Source organism: Perca fluviatilis, chromosome 17 (assembly GCF_010015445.1).
Source record: "Perca fluviatilis chromosome 17, GENO_Pfluv_1.0, whole genome shotgun sequence".
Classification (NCBI taxonomy): Eukaryota; Metazoa; Chordata; class Actinopteri; order Perciformes; family Percidae; genus Perca; species Perca fluviatilis.
The window spans coordinates 30,157,990-30,179,256 of record NC_053128.1 but is presented as its reverse complement, the minus strand read 5'-3'; the positions used below and the strand labels follow the sequence as shown (position 1 = coordinate 30,179,256).

The following is a 21,267-nucleotide window of genomic DNA, read 5'->3' as shown; positions in this document are numbered from 1 at the left end:
GTGTTTATTTTACCGGTTTTAATCAGCGGGTCCGTTTGTTTTGGAGAGGAGGATACCTCTGCACATGGATGATTTTAGACCCTTTTTAAGGGGGCTCAAGCCCACCCTAATTTCATCTCAGCCCCCCTAAAAATTATAATATCATTTTTTGTATTTATTTTTTTAATCAATTTTAGAAATTAAGTGAGAGTTTGTGAACTTGTCTGTTAGTGACAGAGGACAAAAAAATTACCATTAACAGAAATATAGTGTTGGCCAATCGGAGGAGGTTGTGGGAGTCTCTATCTGATCTGTCCGAGGGGGAGCAGGAGACGGTTGTGTAGTTTAACGTTGGTACTCCCCAGAGAAGAAGTTGGTCATTTCATGGTGCAGATAAGAACCCAAATTGAAACGTAAGCAAAAAAAATTACTGAATGTTAGCACAGTGTGTCGAATTGGTCGCTATTACTGTGACTTATAAGTGTCAGGTCTAGTTCCATCATACTGTTAATAGTGTCAAAAAAAGCCTTAGCTGATGTTGGGCTTAACACTGACAAAGCACTGTATCCATGTCACATTCTCATTAGGGGCTGAGCCCCCCTAAAGGTCTGATCCTAGACTCGCCCCTGCCTCTGAGGATTAAAAACTCTCCTGAACGATGAACACTGAAGGGATCCTAACGGGAGAAAGTGAAAGTGCCTTTTAGTTTTAGTTCTGACATAGGCCTATTGTGCGTTTAAGACCCTGACGTGAAATCTGAGTTGTGGCATTATTTTCAGTCAGATTTATTCGAGAAAAAAAAAACGTGAGTGATTAAATAGGATTTTTTTTGTCTTCCATACAGTAAAGAGCTATTTTTTTTTTTAAAGCTGATCTGGATCCAGCAAATTCTTTTAAAAGGCATATTCTGTCATGATCCTCGCCAGTATCCTCATAAACTACGCTATCATACAAACACAAAGAATAGTTGATGCACTTACAGAGCCCAGAAAATAGAGGCAATAGAGTATAGCGTGCCAGCAGTTCAGTCCAAAAAAAGAACACAAAATGCACGATAACACCCAACGAACCAATGTTATTAACTCGGAATATCATGCAATTAAAATACCATCCACAGCATATAACTGTAGTCAATGTCACCACGATGAAACTGGAAGTTTACATAAACAGCGTGATACTATAATTTCAACCATTGTCGTAGCTTCAGTAGCTCGTCATCGCGACGTTCGTTACAAAGAGAGTCGGTTACGAACGACAGTTAAGGTGTGAGCATGCTGCGTGGCGCCGGTGGACTCGGGGGGTCCGGGCAACACGCGGAGGCGTTCAGGGTTCAGGGTCAACTACACTCCAGAGGAAGAGAACAAAAAAAAAAAGAAGAAAAAAAAAAAAAGATCAATTGAATGACAAAACAAAAAGGGATAATTAAATACACCCACTGGTCTCGTTCTGTGAGACGACGTGGTTCAGTTTGTTCATTTCACACAGCAGGCAGCCTTTAGTCGTGCAGAAAAAAAACAGCCACTGCTAATAAGAACACACGTAGGAGTCATGCTCGTCATATTATAAAAAAGAAAAAGAAGTAGATACCAGAAGGAAAAGGTTTAAAATGACTAATAAATATACTTTACAGATGACAGAGCACAACAATTAGACGGCAGCCATAATAATACTAGAAGATAAGTAAGAATAAGAGAGTGAGAGAGTGCCACGCTGGATGAAGGACAGGCGTTGTCCGGGTCTCAACTGAAGACAAGACGCAGGCTAAAGAGTTTCCTTTTTTTTTTTTCTTTTCTTTTCTTTTTTCGGCTGATACGCCCACTGCTGTAGTGTAGGTTTAATGATGGGAGCGTCGGCTGTCGGCTGTATGTGGAGAGAGACGGAGAGAGAAGAGAGCAGGAGGACGACCACGATCCCAGAAATTACAGACTCTCCAGACTCCCCCCTTGCATCTGCTTGCACCTCTCTGTCCTCTGTTGCTCTCTCAGATCTTATCCACGCATTCCTCCTCCGCTCCTCTAGCCCTCCTCTTCAGTCTCGTAGACCTGGAAGGAAAGGAGACGAAAAGTCATCGCTTAAACACTGAATTCAAAAGGGTTAAAATTGGTGTGGTGTTGTCTAATGCAGTGGTTCTCAAACTTCTTTTCAATAATGTACCCCCCTTTGAAATATTGTTTTAGCCAAGCACCCCCTGACAAGTGCAAAGCATTTTTGGTAGAAAAAAAGGCTATATAAAGAGGTACATTACAGCTCTGCACCATTAGTGTCTGATTTACTTAACAAGCTTGTAACTGAAACACACTTAAAAGTTACTTCAAATGTTTAGAATCCATAACTAAATTAATTTCATGAATTATGCATGACTGATATATTTGAAAAAGGAATCTCACGTACCCCCTACAGTACTCCAGAGTACCCCTAGGGGTACACGGACCCCCATTTGAGAAACATTGGTCTAATGTAACGTAAATATATTGGCCTATATATATGGACCAGAATCTGCCTTTGGGGGAGGGGGGCATATCATAGTGGGGGGGGTCTGGCTGTCCTCTCCCAGGGTTATTTTGAGCGTCAAAGACTTCATTTCCTGCTTTCAGATAACTTTTATTCACCAATTTACGGTGGAAATCCCTTTATTTAGCCTATGCGAAGGAAAAAAAAGACAGACAACAATTCAAAATATATCAAAAATATAATGGAAAGTTTGTTGTTGTGTGTCATTGGGCATTTTTAAGACAGCATATGGAAATCCTGGAGCTTTCTTATTGGGTAGCCTACTGTGTATACCTGCGTATTACGTAGACTCGTTTCTGTGTGGGTGTGTGTGTATCTGTGTGTGTGTGTGTGTGTGTGTGTGTGTGTGTGTGTGGGCTTGTTTAACTATATTTGTGGGGTCCCATAACCGGGAGTCCAGTATACTTGTGGGGTCCCGACAGCTTTGTGGGGCCAAAATGCTGGACCCCAAAAGGGCTGTTTGAGGGTTAAGACTTGGTTTTAGGATTAGGGTTAGAATTAGGTTATGGTTAGGGTGAGGGTAAGGGTTAAGGTTAGGCATTTAGTTGTGATGGTTAAGGTGAGGGTAAGGGTTAAGGTTAGGCATTTAGTTGTGATGGTTAAGGTGAGGGTAAGGGTTAAGGTTAGGCATTTAGTTGTGATGGTTAAGGTTAGGGTAAGGGTTAAGGTTAGGCATTTAGTTTTGATGGTTAAGGTTAGGGTAAGGGGCTAGGGAATGCATTATGTCAATGATGGGTCCCCACAAAGCTAGGGCCACAAACCTGTGTGTGTGTGCGTGTGTGTGTGTGTGCGTGTGTGTGTGTGTGTGTGTGTGTGTGTTGTGTTTGTACCTCATCCCTGCAGCGGGGCAGCGGGAGCTCCTGAGCAGTGGAAGTGGACGTTTTGCCACCGGCTCTCCCTGCGGTGCCATACTCTGGTCTCTTCTGATTGGCTGGAGCGAGGATGGCCCTGCACATCGACAAACTGCGTCAGGCGGATGTAGGCGATGCAGGCGGCGTCGTCCCCGATCATGTGCACGTGAGGGTTGAGGATGGTGGTGTGGATGGGTTTGCTGTTCTTGGAGAGGACTGACGGAAGAGAGAGAGAGAGAGAGAGAGAGAGAGAGAGAGAGAGAGAGAGAGAGAGAGAGAGAGGGATCAAACTTTAGAACGCTTTTACCCACAGCTCATTCGGTACGTAACAATGCTTTAAGGATAGTTTGAACTGTAGGCTTACGATTGTCAAAGTAAAATCTGTGGAAGTCCATTCCCTCCACCAGATTACCCAGGCCCTCCGGCTCAAACGAGGTCAGGCCAGGGTCGCAGATCTTCCTGTAAAAACACGCAGAATCAGGTCGCAATATCACATTTAAATGTCATGTTTTAAACTCTAAATCATGTTTTTAAAGTGATGAATGCGCTTGTATACATATTGTATAGGGAACAATACAAATAAAATTCAGCAAATATGTAGCATTATTAAATCATACACCTGAAAAAGAGAAAAAAGAAAAACTACAGCTTGATAACGTCATAGTGCCACTTTGAGGTTTGTGACGTTTACCGAGGCCTCGCTGAACACGACAGGAATCTATTCACAGTTCTATTTAATTAATTTGCTTATTATTATTTTTGTGAATAAATGTTCTATTCAAAAATGCTAATTCTTGAGCAAAAACACAAACTTTTTAGAGCTGACTGTCCGTGGTAGTACCTTTAGGTTTTGACTTAGTAACTCAAAAGTTATTCTTAAAGGTCCCATGGCATGAAAATTTCACTTTATGAGGTTTTTTAACATTAATATGCGTTCCCCCAGCCTGCCTATGGTCCCCCAGTGGCTAGAAATGGTGATAGGTGTAAACCGAGCCCTGGGTATCCTGCTCTGCCTTTGAGAAAATGAAAGCTCAGATGGACCAATCAGGAATCTTCTCCTTATGAGGTCATAAGGAGCAAGGTTACCTCCCCTTTCTCTGCTTTGCCCGCCCAGAGAATTTGGCCCACCCATGAGAGAGAGACATCATGGCTTTCAAATGGTGGTCAAGGCCACAGCCCCACTCTCCACCTTGCCCCCCCCCCCTCTCTCCTCCTCAATAATACAGACACAGAAATGGTACATCCTAAGGAAAGCTCATTGTGGGACTGGCTCTAGTGGCTGTAATTCTGCACCAAGGCTGAATTTCGGGAAAGAGACTTCAGATACAGTATTAGGGGACCACTAAGGTCTATATAAAAGAGACTTCAGATACAGTATTAGGGGACCACTAAGGTCTATATAAAAGAGACTTCAGATACAGTATTAGGGGACCACTAAGGTCTATAGAAAAGCATCCAAAAAGCAGCGTGTCATAGGACCTTTAACATCATTATTGTGTCTGTGTCTTATCATTCTGATTTAGTAACTCATTATATAAATCCCTAAAGACCTAGCTCTAACTTCTGCCTTACAATCGTATTATTCTGACTACAATAGCTTACTGTTGAAGTAATTCATACTGAAGTTATGACTTACTAACTAAAACATTTTACTTAGTCCCTCATTATTTTTGACTAAGTAGCTTTAATGTTTAACTTACAAATCTGATTTAGTAACTCAAAATCTTGACTTAGCAAGTCATAACCTAGACTGTTACTGTACTATCACATCATTTAGATTTAGGATGTTATAATCTTAATTTAGTAAGTCAAATCTTCAACTATCTCATACTTTTGACCTAGAAAGTAAACATTTTGACTCAGTAAGTTAAACCCTTGCCTGACTATGGCATCGTTGCGTAAATGGGCTTACATCACTGCGGGCACACTTTAACCGCCCCTCCCCTCACTCAATCTGCCAAAGCATTATTTTTAATTGTGTGGGGGAGAGAGAGAGAGAGAGAGAGAGAAAGAGAGAGAGAGACATAGAGAGAAAAAAAAGGAAAAAAAAAAAAAAAAAAAAAAAAGATAAAACAATGTCTGTAATTACTCTTGAACAAAAGACATTGGTACGTCAATCAGATTAATGGTTCTGTGCGGCTGATGGAGAGCTTTAGTGCTCCTTTTACAGGATGAACTCCGACTTTTCCAATGAGCTGATGAGAAACAAGAAGGACGGAGAGTTGGACTCACGCATACGCCTCAAAGTCTCCATTGTTGACAGCTTCGATCAGCTGCTCGGTGATCTTTATGATCTCCTGTTTGCGAGCTGCAGAGAAGAAACAATGCGACTGTCACAGTGCACTCGCTGACACTCGTCTGCACTAAATTCAGCTCTTTTTGCCATATAAGTAACACTTACAAGGAATTTGCCTTGGTGGATGGTGCATACATAAACATAAACTGTTAAAAGTAAATACATGTAAAAGAAACTCTAACATAAATGAACAAATATGTACACTACAACTGTTTTAACAAGAAGAAAAGAAGGCGTTATGGTGTTGTGCAGGATGTGCAAAGATGTTGATGAAAGTTCAGGAGATATAGTTTGTGAAATGTACACTAATATTAATCCAGGAAGTGTGGTTAAATAGGATAGCAACTCGTTCCCAAACACAGCGTGGATGAACTCACCCGAGAGCTTGTTACTCATTGTAAGTCATCAGTGAGATCTCCTCCATGCTACTGCACACGTTAAAAACTACTTCCGTGCAGAAAGTTGTGATCCTCGCCTACATATTTACTCTTCTTCCAAACTAAAATGCCTCTTCCTGCTCCATCTAGACGCCGCGTCGCTCTCTACCTCCAGCCATCAGCCATCAGTTCTCTGTCGTTCGCATGTGAGGCTGCCTGAGCTCATCACGCTATTCCTGGCCCAGATGAGATTTACTGTGTCCTTCTTTCCTCGATTCCTCCCGACACTAATAAAGATGGCTTAGCTCACTCTGATTCTCTCTCTCTCTCTCTCTCTCTCTCTCTCTCCCCTCCCCTCTCTCTCTCTCTCTCTCTCTCTCTCTCTCTCTCTTTGTAGTTTATTTTATATTGTGCCTCTATCCATCCCCCCACCATCACACATCTGTTTATTTTCCCTCTGTCTTCCCCTTCAATGCAACACAAAAAGCTAAACAAAGGCTCCATATTAAGTACACATAGCAACATCACAGCATAAAAGTCCTCCATTCAAATTTTTACTGAAAGGGTCAGTTCACCCAAATTACAGAAAACACATTTCCTCACTCAAGTCTAGTGGTGCCCAGATCATTTGGGGTTTTATTTGTCCAGGTTTTGAAATACAGTGGCACTCATGAGTTTATGACCCCCCCCCAAAACTAAAATAAAATAAAAAAAAAAAAAAAATTAATTTTTTAAATAAATTATTTTTTCTAATTAAAAAAAAAAAAACAAACCACAATTTTTTTTTTTTTTTTTTAAAAATATATTATTAATAAAAAAAAAAAATTTTTTTTTTTAAAAAAAAGGGGCCATAAGTCAGTCCACCCTATGTTAAATTCCCATAGAGGCAGGCAGATGTTTATTTTTAAAGGGCAGTTATTTCATGGATCCAGATACTATGCATCCTGATAAAGTTCCCTTGGCCCCCCCCACATCATCACATACCCTTCACCATACCCCCACATCATCACATACCCTTCACCATACCCCCACATCATCACATACCCTTCACCATACCCCCACATCATTCATACCCTTCACCATACCCCCACATCCTCATCATCACATACCCTTCACCATACCCCCACATCATCACATACCCTTCACCATACCCCCACATCATCACATACCCTTCACCATACCCCCACATCATCACATACCCTTCACCATACCCCACATCATCACATACCCTTCACCATACCCCACATCATCACATACCCTTCACCATACCCCCCATCATCACACTACCCTTCACCATACCCCCACATCATCACATACCCTTCACCATACCCCCCCATCATCATCACATACCCTTCACCATACCCCCCACATCATCACATACCCTTCACCATAAACCCCACATCATCACATACCCTTCACCATACCCCCCCATCATCATCACATACCCTTCACCATACCTAGAGATTGGCATGGTTTTATTTCAGTTAGGCTAATAGCTGGTTTGATTTGCATTGAGAGATGATCTTATGGAAAGTACCCCATGCCAATCTCTAGGTATGGTGAAGGGTATGTGATGGTGTGGATGGAAGGGTATGTAATGTTTCGGGGTATGGTGAAAGGTATATATGTGGGGGCAATTAATTCAAAGGCCAAGGGAACTTTATCAGGATGCATAGTATCCTGGATCCATGAAATAACTGGCCTTTAAAAATAAACATCTGCCTGCCTCTATGGGAATTTTACATAGGGGTGGACTGACTTATGCCCCCTGTATTTTAAAGAAGAACATTTATTTATTTACGATACATTATTCATTCACAAAGAAAATTGGTGTCCTTAAGGGTTGGATTTTTCCTAATTTTTTTAATTAAGGCATTAAGATCAATTTCCAAAAGATGCTTTTTTGTATTCCTCTTTTTAGTCAACTTTACCATGAGTTCATAAACTTACGAGTACCACTGTATCTGTCTCCTTACCTGAGTACGGCGGAGGTGAGTTTTGTCTGTGCTGCTTACAGTATTACATAAAAGAAAAGCATTTAAGAGATAAAAAAAAAAAAAACTAACACAGTGAGTCTTGTTTCCCCAAGTAGAAGGCGAAAAGATGGGAGAAAAGAAGAAATCTTTCTGCTACACAAAATGATATTTATTTTTATCAGATTTTTCCTAAATTGTGTGAAATTCTGGAGGGTTTTCAAGGTTCAAGGTTTATCTTTATTGTCATTATACAATACCAGCAGTGGAATGTAACTAAGTACATGTACATATACAATTTTGAAGAACTTGTACTTTTCTTAAAGTGAATGTAACTTTTAAATGTTTCTGAAACTGTGTAATGTTCCATCTGGTGGTCTTAAATGACCTGTAACACCAAACGAGACTAACAGTGAAAAGAACGCTAGTTTTATATAGTTTTTAGTAAGTCCTCTGCCCGGTCCGATTTGTCCCGCAAAGTCACGGAATGATTTGCGGCAGGTAGACGGCGCTACAGTCACACATTGTGATGGGTCACAGATTTCGGCTGAACACCGGAAAAGTCTGTGTTAATGGTGCTGACACACCAACCCGATAATCGGCTGTCGGACAGTCTGGCGAGGTCAGTGACTCGAGTCTGTTCGCTGTGTTCCGTGCCGTCGTAATCCTATGTAGGTGCGTGTGTGTCTGTGTGTCTGTGTGTGTGTGTATCTGTGTGTATCCTATGTAGGTGCGTGTGTGTCTGTGTGTCTGTGTGTGTGTATCTGTGTGTATCCTATGTAGGTGCGTGTGTGTCTGTGTGTCTGTGTGTGTGTGTATCTGTGTGTATCCTATGTAGGTGCGTGTGTGTCTGTGTGTCTGTGTGTGTGTGTGTCTGTGTGTATCCTATGTAGGTGCGTGTGTGTCTGTGTGTGTGTGTATCTGTGTGTATCCTATGTAGGTGCGTGTGTGTCTGTGTGTCTGTGTGTGTGTGTATCTGTGTGTATCCTATGTAGGTGCGTGTGTGTCTGTGTGTCTGTGTGTGTGTGTATCTGTGTGTATCCTATGTAGGTGCGTGTGTGTCTGTGTGTGTGTGTGTGTGTATCTGTGTGTATCCTATGTAGGTGCGTGTGTGTCTGTGTGTCTGTGTGTGTGTGTCTCTGTGTGTATCCTATGTAGGTGCGTGTGTGTCTGTGTGTCTGTGTGTGTGTGTATCTGTGTGTATCCTATGTAGGTGCGTGTGTGTCTGTGTGTCTGTGTGTGTGTGTATCTGTGTGTATCCTATGTAGGTGCGTGTGTGTCTGTGTGTCTGTGTGTGTGTGTATGTGTGTGTATCCTATGTAGGTGCGTGTGTGTCTGTGTGTCTGTGTGTGTGTGTATCTGTGTGTATCCTATGTAGGTGCGTGTGTGTCTGTGTGTCTGTGTGTGTGTGTATCTGTGTGTATCCTATGTAGGTGCGTGTGTGTCTGTGTGTCTGTGTGTGTGTATCTGTGTGCGTGTGTGTCTGTGTGTATCCTATGTAGGTGCGTGTGTGTCTGTGTGTGTGTGTGTGTGTGTGTGTGTGTATCTGTGTGTGTGTGTGTCTGTGTGTATCCTATGTAGGTGCGTGTGTGTCTGTGTGTGTCTGTGTGTGTGTGAGACCCACCTTTCACATCTTCATCCTCAATGGTGGTGTTGCTGCTGTCAGATGATCCCTGTAAAGTGCACAAAAAATAGTTAATTACCCAAAAAATGAACATGCCACCCACACACACACACACACACACACACACACACACACACACACACACACACACACACACACACACACACACACACACACACACACACACACACACACACACACACAGAGTTTCTGCCACCGAATCTACAACATGACTCAATCTTAACGCCAAGATTTTCGCCAGCAGTACAGCACAGATACAGCTGTACGTGTGGCTCAGCAGCTCTGCTGCCTCGGTGTTGACGGACACACACCACTGCACGGCACAGGACGTTTAGCCGCTGTTACACACAGTCTGAACAGCGGCACGATGAGGGCTCAATCTGCTGACATACAGGGACTGCTCAGCCACCAGAATGAACCATTTATCTGAACACAGAGGGGCAGTATAAGACAAGCAAACACCTCACAGCTCCAGCTCTCTCTCTCATGCATACATACACATAGAGAAGCACACAGAGATAAAGATATTCAACAACATACACAAATTCTGCTTTTTCCAAATACAGCTTTACCCACACAGATAGAGAAAACGGAGTGAGGGTGAGAAATGAATTAAAGAGATGGAGCGAAGGGAGGAGGAAGAGGAGGATGTACCTTGGTCCCATCTATTGGATTATGGATAACTGTAGTCTGAGGCTCCTGGAGGAAGAATGGAGAGAAAGGAAGGGAGAAAGAAAGGAGAGAAAATGGAAGGGGACGGGAATGCAGATAAAGAGAAGCAACAGAGAGGGAATGTTTTATGAAGACAAAACGAGAGTTCGAGAGACATAAGAGGAAGATTAATAGAGTTGGATGTGAGTAATACATGGAAAGATTAAAGATTAGAAAGAGTTAATGAGTTGGAGGATTGTTGTAAGAGTTCTCAAATTAAACCATCAATACTAAAGATTGGTCTGTAGCTACCAATACAACCGTTAGTAAACACACACACACACACACACACACACACACACACACACACACACACACACACACACACACACACACACACACACACACACACACACACACACACACACACACACACACACACACACTCTCTCTCTCTCATCACTTTTTGTCCCATTTCATAGAAATGAATCAAGAATCACATATGTCAGGGTTTCATATGTCAAGTCCAGACCAAGGACCTAGAGATTTTATTTCAGTTAGCCTAATAGCTGGTTTGATTTGCATTGAGAAATGATCTTATGGAAAGAACCCCATGCCAATCTCTAGGTATGGTGAAGGCTATGTGATGATGTGGGGGGGCGATTTTAATTCCAAAGGCCAAGGGAACTTCATCAGGATGCATAGTGTCCTGGATCCATGAAATAACTGGCCTTTAAAAAGGAAGAACATTTATTGATTCAAGATACATTATTCATTCACAAAGAAAATTGGTGTCCTTAAGGGTTGGATTTTTCCAATTTCTTTTTAATTAAGGCATTAAGATAAATTTCCAAAAGATGGATTTTTATTAATCTTTTTAGTCAACTTTAGCATAGGTGTGTAAACTTATGCAAGCCACTGTAAAAGAGTACACGTATAAAGGAAAAGAACATGGACATACTCAAGTAAAGAACGAGCACTTTAAATCTGTATGTCAGTAGTTGAGTAAATGTACTTAGTTACATGCCACCACTGGCTGGTAGTCTCCTGGCTCGAACTCCACACTCAGATCTTTTCATTTAACTCTCGGCAAGAATGGGAACACGTGCATTTCCCAACAGTGTCGGCCTTTTTATTGAAAAGCTGCCAACTTTTTGCTGATTTTACCAGGATGATCCACTGTCCGAAACAACACACACCTCTCTCTGTCTCTCTTTCATACACACACCTACACACACTCTGCGTTTACAAACGGACAGATGGACGGACGGACGGACACAGAGCTGCATACCAGTGCAGCAGAGACGTGTCCTTTGGGACTGGTGACTGTGCTGTTTCTCGTGCTGTTCGTCTGCGGCTGTGCGGGGGGAAACACAAAGTGCTGTGTTAGTGCTCAGGAACAAGGGTGAGAGGTGCCATCTGCTGGTTGTGTAAAGTGGGTGGTTACCGTGTGAACAAAGAAGTGTAATACAGACAAAAATAGCACAAGAGTGCTCCAGAGACAAAAATAGTGAAAGAACAAGGAGAGTGCACTCCACTCCCAGAGAACAGACACGCTATAGTTTCAAAAAAAGGTTTCCCCCGCATGTCCCCCTACAGTTTTAGTTAGATAAAAAGCTTTTTCTGCCATTCATCATTTCTAGCTGCAGTAAAAATCCAAATCAATCCCAGTCAGAGAGCTCCGATACTCTCAGTCTGGAGCTTTTTTTTCCATTTTCATTTCTTTCCCCCGGCTCGGGATGCTATTTGGCAGATGGCAAATAAAACCAATGACAGCTGTGCACCTCTGCAACATCTGTCAGATATAAGGAAAGAAGCCTCACATCCATTTTGTCAAAGTACATGAGCACTTCCAACAGACATTAGCGTCTCTTAATGTATCCCTCCCGACTAAACAACGTTTCAAATGCCTCATTTAAGCAGAGGAAAACACACACACACACACACACACACACACACACACACACACACACACACACACACACACACACACACACACAGCACTTATGGAAACAGGACATTCACATAGGACACATAAACAGCCAACAATATGCTAAATATACAGACACCTTGTTTTATAAGCACTCACATGACCAACAACTCCTCTTCATCTATTACAGCATGCACGTAAACACACAAATGCAGGCACGGCAAAGCGACTTCATGCTTAAACTAATGAACGGTGTGTTTTTACTGCTCGTTATTTTCCTCAGCAGGTTTCGCCTCTAATTGATAACTGTGTTTGACTGAAGACAATCGGAGACAGAAACTACATTCTGGTCATTATAGAGGGAAGATGGAGAAGTGTAGGAGAGAGAAAATGTCTTTAGAGATGATGTAAGAACATTTGCAAATATGTAGATTCTCATGTAACCCCCCTATTTGCATGAGTTCTGTTGTAGAGGTGCAAAGATGAATCGATTAGTTGTCAACTGCTAAATTAATCGCCAACTATTTGGATAATCGAAATAATCGGTTTGAGATATTTTTCCAATGAAAAAAATTCACAATTCTCTGATTCCAGCTTCTGAAATGTGAACATTTTCTAGTTTCTTCACTCCTCTGTGACGGTAAACTGAATATATCTATCTCTAATAACATCGTCTTGGGCTTTGGGAAACACTGATCTACATTTTTCACCATTGTCTGACACCAAACAACTAATCCATTAATCTGGAAAATAATTGACAGATTAGTCGACAATGAATATAATCATTAGGTGCAACTCTATTTTGTTGTATATTTTAATTGGATCCATAGCTACGTTTTTATTTTCAGGCAGCGTTTTAAGAAAAAAACTATCTCCGTCCACACTACAACAAAAAGCCGCGTCCAGGCATGATGAAGTTTTTGGGTGTTTTGAGATTTTTATGCATTAACTGCTGTGACATGTTTTATTATGAGTTCACAGCAAACTGTTACAGTCGCTTGCCTTTTGCTGATGTGACCCCGTCTGTGGCATTACCCTGGCGTTAAGGTCGCCCATTGGCATCACTGAAAAATCAAAGGGCAAAAACATCAGCGAGCCTATTTTAAAGCATCGGATTTCCCCTTTGAAGCTTTTTGCTGTGATGTTTATCCTGCCGGCAATCCAGCCAGAGGGATAAACAAGCATTCGAAAGTCAAATTTAAAATCCATCAGCTATGCAGCCTTTCTGCAGAACAGACTGCAGCCCTGCACGTGAACTCTGCAAACCACCATCTGATATTATCGTTACATTGTGGTGCCTTTCATGTGCTGAAACGAACTAATTGCACCAGCAGTGTGATCATTCATGGCAGGAGAACAACCACAGTCTTTTGTTGTCAGCCAATCAAACTCATTCACTTAATAAGCAGCATTGTAAAAGCCAGTCTGAGTATTTGAATCATTAACCCTCACCGTCAAGTGTTCAACATATTGTGCTGTGTTTGCTATTTTTCTGAGGCCAGTTTGCCTCAGTATATAACAATAAAGATAAAACACACCAGCTTGTAAACAAAAAAGCTGCTCGCCGTCGCTGCGCTATCGTCATTGTGTAAAGCCCGCCTCAACGGTTGTGATTGGTGCCTCGATTTGGAAAAATTGGAAATGGGCATTAATGGGCTCTTGGCCAGACTGACTTGCAGAGAAAATCTCAAATTTGCCAGAAGTTCGTCAGGGTTAAAGGGAAAAACCCTCCAAATAATCTTAAAAAAAAAGAAATGATGTGCAGGTTAAGAAATAAAGGTTACAGGTCATGTTTAAAAAGCAATGCCAATATCTTTCGGATGGTTAGTTCACCACTTTTGGTCCAGACTGAAATATTTCAACAACTATTGGGTGGATTTCCATGGCAGTTTGTACAGACATTCATGCTCCCCAGAGGATGAATCCTACTGACGACGATAAACCTGTGGCCTCTCCTCTAGCGCCACCAACAGGTCAGAATACATGGATACATGGATACAGGACGATGAATCCTTCTGACTGATAATTGGTCATTTTTGGTTTCAGGCTGTTATCATTTTCAGTTTGTAAAATATACCAACAAAAGTAATGCACTTTATTCATATAGTATCACCCACGTAATCGGGAGCCTCTAAGGAGAACGTAATATAAAGAAGCATGGAGAAGTGGTCGGTGTGGATGGAAGGGTCAAACCGGTGTACCCACAGGAGGAGGCCGTCTGAAACCAAAAGTCAACATTTCCTTAAATTATAGGACAATTCTGGCGCAAAATGAACCTAGGGGTTAATAACATATGTGTACCGAGTCGACCGTTCTCTGGGATATGTTTTCATGCTAATCGAATGTGTCTCTAGCTTGAAACAAGATAGCTCAACCGCTGATTAGCTTATAAAGAAATCGCTATTTCTACAACACTATCAAGGCTCAAAATAGCACCACACTTCCACGGTAGCATAATGAGGGTCCCTACATGTAAACCGAAGCATAGAGAACTTTGTAAGTGTACAGACAGTTTATTAAAAAGATAGTTTATAAAGACAGTAGCGTTCACGTATACAAGCAGGTGCCATCTTGGGAAAAAAGTCACGACCAGTCGAACAACAAACGCCGTGCAGCCAGTAACCAGTAACATAGCTCAAGCACGGCGTTCGTCGTTCGCCTGGTCATGACTGTTCATAACTAGGTTCATTTTGCGCCGGAATTGTCCTTTAACTTACTTTTCTTACATAACTCACGTTCTTAACTAACGCTCCCCACGTAAGTTACGTAACAAACGTAGTTATTTAAACCCAAATCACAAAGTGTCTCACAAGGAGCAACAATCTGGCCATTTGGACGAGATCGGAGGCTGAAGAGTGATTGACAGCAGAAACACAAACCACCCAGACTGAGGAAATCATGAGATTCAGCAATGTGCTGCACCATATGGGTTTTTATCTCACATGAGAGTTTCTGTTAGGATGGGGGGGGTAGGGTGGGAGGCGATTTATATTCCTGCTAAATGAATAAATTATCTTTGTGTAGCACAAAAGACTAAAATACATTTTTGTCCGTTTTAAGAGAACGATCGCTGTGGAAATGAATGACGATGTTTAATTTAGCAGGAAACAGAGACAAGTTGTTTGATCGGCTTGCACATTAATTACATCTTTCATCTGAGAAGACCAGCTCCGAGTCTGATTCAACAAACATCTTTTTAGATTTATACTCTTAACACCAGCGCTAAAAACATGGTGTTTGGTCAATTTGGCTTCAAATTATTGTTATTTAATGTGACGCTAAAGGACTGATAATATCTGTCAGTTGTGCCAACATGAAATATGTGGTAATGGTTGGAGAGTGATTTAAATTTAAGCAATAGTTTGCGTAGTTTCTGTCTTCCCCGTGAGGAATTCTAAGTAATGACAATAAAACTGTTGTTGCATCCACATGATGCAAGCCTTCCGTGATCGCGCACCTACCTGATATTAGCTGATAGTCTTAAATAGTTTTGTAAAAACTCATTTGGCAATGGCTTGAATGTAACGGATGTTCATTAATATAAAAAAAATTACGCACTAAAGATTTAACTACATGTAATTAAGGCAGCGTCAATTCATTTTTTGTCCACATGGGTGCAGCAGAACAAGGTGAAAAACAACACTGACATATTAAAGGGATAGCTCAGATGTTTTGAAGTGTGTATTGTATTGTATGAGCTACTTCTTCATAGTCAGTGTGTTAGCTGCCAGGGGTGTCGGACTTGGGGTGGAAAGGGGACTGAGTACCCAGTATTAGTTGTATTTTAGCAGAATACTAAAAGCAGCAGAACTGAGTACACTTTAATATCTGTTTATTTATCGCAAAGTAATATCGCTATCGCAATAGTCAACAACGCTATCGCATATTTTCCTCATATTGTGAAGCCTTAATGTACTGTAAACGTTTAAAAACGTTCACTTTTCAACTTCATTTAGCAACCCTGATGTCTTTTGACCTGCGACTCACCAAATCAGAGCTTACTGTGTAGCTCAGTGTGCACATACTTGGTTACTTTCCTCGGTATCAGGAAATATATGATGGAAAATACCTGCAATTCCATTGTAAGGTATTAATATTAGCTGTCATGACTTCCATAACAGAGTCACCAGCCGTCAGATGTAACTGTCACTCCCCTCTTAAGATGATGAAGTTGTCAAGCACAATCGTTTTACAACAATTGATTTGAACTCTCTTTGATTGCCCTTAGCATTCGCACCCGAATACAGAGAAGAAAAGAGCATGTCCGCAGGAAATGACTAGAAAAGGAGATGAGTGTGTAACACAAAGAGCGAGAGAAAGGAGAGCGGGTGGCTCTGCTAATGCAGGAATACTGAAATAGCTCCGGGGTTGTGTGCATTGTTGTGACGTCAGGGTGCAGCAAAGGAGAAAAAAAAAAAAAACTGTGATTATGTAATGATAGCTTAATCATCTGGTGGGAAATAATCTGAGATTAGCATAGGGCCACCCGAGGAGAGAGGGGAGGGGGAGAGAGAAGAGGAAGAAAGGAAGAGGAGAGGCTGAAGGCGGAAAGAGGAGATGCAGGTTAATGAAAGAGTGTGTCATAAAGAAAGAGGTCAGGAGAGACTGAGAGAGAGGAGGAAGAAGATGAGAGGAAGCCGTCTTCATCTTTTGTTTGATATTGTGTGCACAAGTTATTGTCTAGTGCAAAAAAAATATGGTCTGTGCATAAAGTATTATCTCGCGTGAACAAGATCCGTATCTTTTCACACAAGTTATTAACATATTTAAACAAGATCTATATCTTTTGCACATAACATCTTGCATAATCGAGATATCTTGTGCACAAAAAGTTAAAACCTTGTGTCAATAAGATCCATATCTTTTGCTCACAGTTATAATCTCGTGTGAAAATATATATCCATATCTTGCACAAGTTTCTTTAATGGTAAACAAGTTATCTTAATGTGTGGGACAGCTATAGCACTTCTTCTGCTTCTCAAAAATTACTCAAGATACTTATCTTATGTGCACAAGTTAGTGTCTGGTAAGTATATATACTTTGTACACAAGATACTAACTTTTATGCACAAGATATACATGTTGTTCTTACAAGATAATAACTTGTGTACATAACATAATATTTTGTTATTTTGCTCCTACAAGATTAAAAACAAATGTCATTCTTTAGGTTCTTCGGGAACTCTGTTAAAAGATCTGTACATGTGTGGCCAGGTTAGCTCAGTTGGTAGAGCTAATGTCTTCATCTGTCCTGTGGAAATGAAGGCCTACAAATGCCCCCAAAAATAATCTTAAAAAAAAAAAAAAAAAAATCTGTACATAACATTCTGAATCTGAGACAAATTTAACCAATTCCCTACGCAGCGTACATTGAACTGCTCATCCACGGTTTACACTGAGGCTTCACACTGACTCATGCAAGCACAAATACATAACAACACAGCAGGTACACCACACACACACACACACACACACACACACACACACACACAAATACACACACACACACGGACATGCAGTGTATTGTACACTGGAAACAGACACTTGAACCTGAGTGCGCAACAAATGACAAACACTTGTGTGACTGAAGAGGAGAGCGGAGTTGACAGAGGTGCACCGATAACGTCAGTCGCTGCAGATTCAGCGTCTGAGTACTCCCTTCAGATGACCAATGCTTTAATGAGCTCTGATTTGGCACCGGGGAAATACTTTGGGTGAAAAATGTCTGCGGTGGAGGGATGCAAAGTGCCAGCTGTGCCAAACGGAAGTGTCTGTAACACTGCTCCCATCAAACCAGCCAGGTAGAGAGATGTTACCGGCGGAAGTGAGAGGATAAAACCTTCAAAATAAATAGGATTGGATTTGTAATGTGTATGGACCTTTTTTCACAGCAGACCTTTTGACTTGTCATAGTAGGAAAAGCACAGCTGAAATTGATAACCTTAACGATGGCTCAGTTCCATCAAGTGTCCCAGTAAGATATTTCAGTGAGTCAGCATGCACAATACCAGGACCTCTCCTAAGTGGAATGCAGCCATCAGTAATGGTTTAATACCAGGACCTCTCCTAAGTGGAATGCAGCCATCAGTAATGGTTTAATACCAGGACCTCTCCTAAGTGGAATGCAGCCATCAGTAATGGTTTAATACCAGGACCTCTCCTAAGTGGAATGCAGCCATCATTAATGGTTTAATACCAGGGTCTCTCCTAAGTGGAATGCAGCCATCAGTAATGGTTTAATACCAGGACCTCTCCTAAGTGGAATGCAGCCATCAGTAATGGTTTAATACCAGGGTCTCTCCTAAGTGGAATGCAGCCATCATTAATGGTTTAATACCAGGGTCTCTCCTAAGTGGAATGCAGCCATCAGTAATGGTTTAATACCAGGACCTCTCCTAAGTGGAATGCAGCCATCATTAATGGTTTAATACCAGGACCTCTCCTAAGTGGAATGCAGCCATCAGTAATGGTTTTGAATACACCTGTGCTTTTCCTACTATGACATGTCAACATGTCTGCCGTGAAAAAGGTCTATTATTTGCTAGTGTCTGGGGGCCCTTTTACACAATCTTCAAATTGTCATGATTGTGGGTTTTCCGTTGTAGTTTTCTCCTGTTTTATTGTGTTTATTTGTTCTTGTTCCTTGTTTCACTTCTCATGTTTTCTGTCTTCTGGGTTTTTCCTTTTGTTTGTTTTAATGCATTGTTTCTTTTATTTTGTAGTCTCCCTCTTTCTCCCGTGTTATGTCTTGTATTACTTCCTGTCTTTCGTTTTTACCGCCTTTGAGATCGTCTGCCCCCACCCCGATGTCTTTCACCTGTTGCCCAGCCCTTGTGTCACCTGTCCCTTGTTTCACCCTCGTTTCGGTGTCTGTGATTGGTTTATTGTCATCCGTTGTGAGTCTTGTGTGCGAGTTCCTTCCAGTGTAAGCTATGTTTTCGTGTTATTTGATTTCCCCGTTGCTTCCGTGTTCCTTGGTTTTTCTTTTATTTGGACATTACCGGCTTGCGTGTTTTGTAAGTTCTCTTTGTGTTATCGTTAAATTATTTTTATTTCTAACTGCTGCTCCCTCCTCGCATTTCTGCACTTGGATCCAAGCCAGGTTACTGACACAAATAGCTTCCCAGGGTGGCCCAATTCACATCTCTGCATTAAGTCTTATGATTTTACTTTTTTTTGTGAATAAAGTGAACATGAAAAAAAAAGTGTTAATGTCTCGTCGCATTTATTCCCATTTGGTAAAGACCAACATTAAAAACTAGCTTTTCTTTGATTTGTATCGTATGTCTGGTTTGTTTTAACATACTTTCATAACTAAAGTACAATAACTTTGCGGCTTTTGTGTGTCTTGTTTTGTTCTTTTATTCTCACTTATGTTACAATTATTGTATTTAATAGTTAAATAAGAGTTGGTACACATTATGTAAACAAAATGTAGATTATGTTGCATTTTTTAATAATTGGACACAAGTATTTTAACTTGTTTTCTCTCAGTATTGTTTGTTATTATAACTGTATTGTTTTAAAACTACAACACGTCTTTTTAAACATTTAGCTACATTATGAAAAGTTGCTAATTGCTCATTTTCAATTATTCTACATGGCTTGGTAGAATCTAATGCTTGTAATAGACTAGTTCTACAATTAAGGATGTTAACTGTGGTACTTGGTTGAGCTGAAGTACACAAGATAATCTACAGTGTTCTGGTTCTTCAGCAAGTTTATTTATTTGTCTATTTCATCGTGATTGCTCCCATACCTTACCTTAAAACATCACATTACTTGACAATCACGAGGCGAATTAATGAAATTAAGTCCAAAAGTACGGCCAAATGTAATGCTTCCTCCCTGAGCTTCAACATGACAGAATAACAGAAAAGTGCAAGTCAGGAAAATGACAAGCACATGATGCGTACACTGTGCCTTTAAGGCCAAAAACCATATCTTCAAAAAATATTAAAGTGAACGCTAGAGCATTCGGCAAAGTCAAATCACCTCGAACGTATATCTGCCTATGATTGATGTATTTCAGGTTTAATGAGTAAGTAGTTCTGAACGCGAAGGGCGTCCCAACAGTGGAAGGGCAGCCAAGGATGTGAAGAGGAAACGAGGCGAATGAAAACGAGGGAAGAGGTAAGAGGTAAGAGACCAGCTAGCTTACCTTGACATCAGCCTTCTTGTTGAGGAGACTCTTGGCTGCTGCAGAGAGGCAGAAGGACACACCCTCAGATGGAAGAGTACACATCATAACACCTTCAGATGACCACAGCTCTCTGGATCTGCTCACGCGGATGCATGCATGCAGTGGCTATAAAAATTCTCCTCTCTTAAATGAACATGCAGACCACAAAACAGAGTGACAATGCTCGTCTCTCCACATGTCCTCCCTTTCTCCCCCCTTAAGGGAAATATAAAAAAAACACACACACTGGACAGAATTCATCCCTCCCACTAGAAAAAAGAAAAGAAAACCCTCCCTTCTTTCCTGCAAAAAGACGTTAAAACCCCAACGAATAAACACACACACACATTCAAAAATCTCAATCCTACTGGCACCTACTAACCCTGATCCATTGCCCAAAGCATTAGATAAGCACAGGGCATCATGAGGAGGAAAAAAAGTCAAACTAATTCTCCATATAATCCGAATACACTCACACGCACACACTCACACACCGATGCACGCACAGCCACAGATCGAGGGGGGAGATTAGGAGTGAAAGCATGCTGGGAAGCGGAACGGAGATGCAGGTACAGTATGTGATAATGGGTTTGTTAATCTCAAGAGTCGGCTGGCTTAGTTGGAATCCCAACAGAGTTCATTGATGGGCAGGAAATGCAAACTACACTTTAGTGTAGCAGGACATGAGGGCAGAAATAAACATGCAGAAGCCATAAAGTGTGCATTAATGCTGATCATTCATGATAACGCGTCAACTTGAAAGCTACACCGCACTATTTTTATTTGTGTGCACCTCACAGTTAAACGCATCCCTTTCTCCAAACACTTCCGACATCTAAGCCAGTCCAGCGTGGACCCCACGAATATAGTTA

At 41.3% G+C, this 21,267-nt stretch overlaps 1 protein-coding gene across 10 annotated transcripts in view; it reads right to left on the bottom strand.

Moving 5' to 3' along the window:
• Positions 1-1,559: 1,559 nt before the first annotated feature.
• The window catches only part of LOC120545415 (calcium/calmodulin-dependent protein kinase type II subunit beta), a 57,341-nt gene continuing 37,633 nt past the window's right edge, over positions 1,560-21,267 (bottom strand). For 2 of the 10 annotated variants that reach the window (XM_039779712.1, XM_039779711.1), the window contains exons 14-21: positions 20,375-20,412; positions 11,575-11,640; positions 10,287-10,331; positions 9,612-9,660; positions 5,574-5,649; positions 3,706-3,800; positions 3,321-3,557; positions 1,560-2,021 (exon numbers count right to left, since the gene is read on the bottom strand). In XM_039779712.1, the coding sequence (XP_039635646.1) occupies positions 3,322-3,557; positions 3,706-3,800; positions 5,574-5,649; positions 9,612-9,660; positions 10,287-10,331; positions 11,575-11,640; positions 20,375-20,412 (605 nt within the window). In that variant the 3' untranslated portion in view covers positions 1,560-2,021; position 3,321. The remainder of the gene's footprint in view (positions 2,022-3,320; positions 3,558-3,705; positions 3,801-5,573; positions 5,650-9,611; positions 9,661-10,286; positions 10,332-11,574; positions 11,641-20,374; positions 20,413-21,267) is intronic. The other 8 variants (XM_039779717.1, XM_039779716.1, XM_039779713.1 and 5 more) reach the window with 7 other exon arrangements.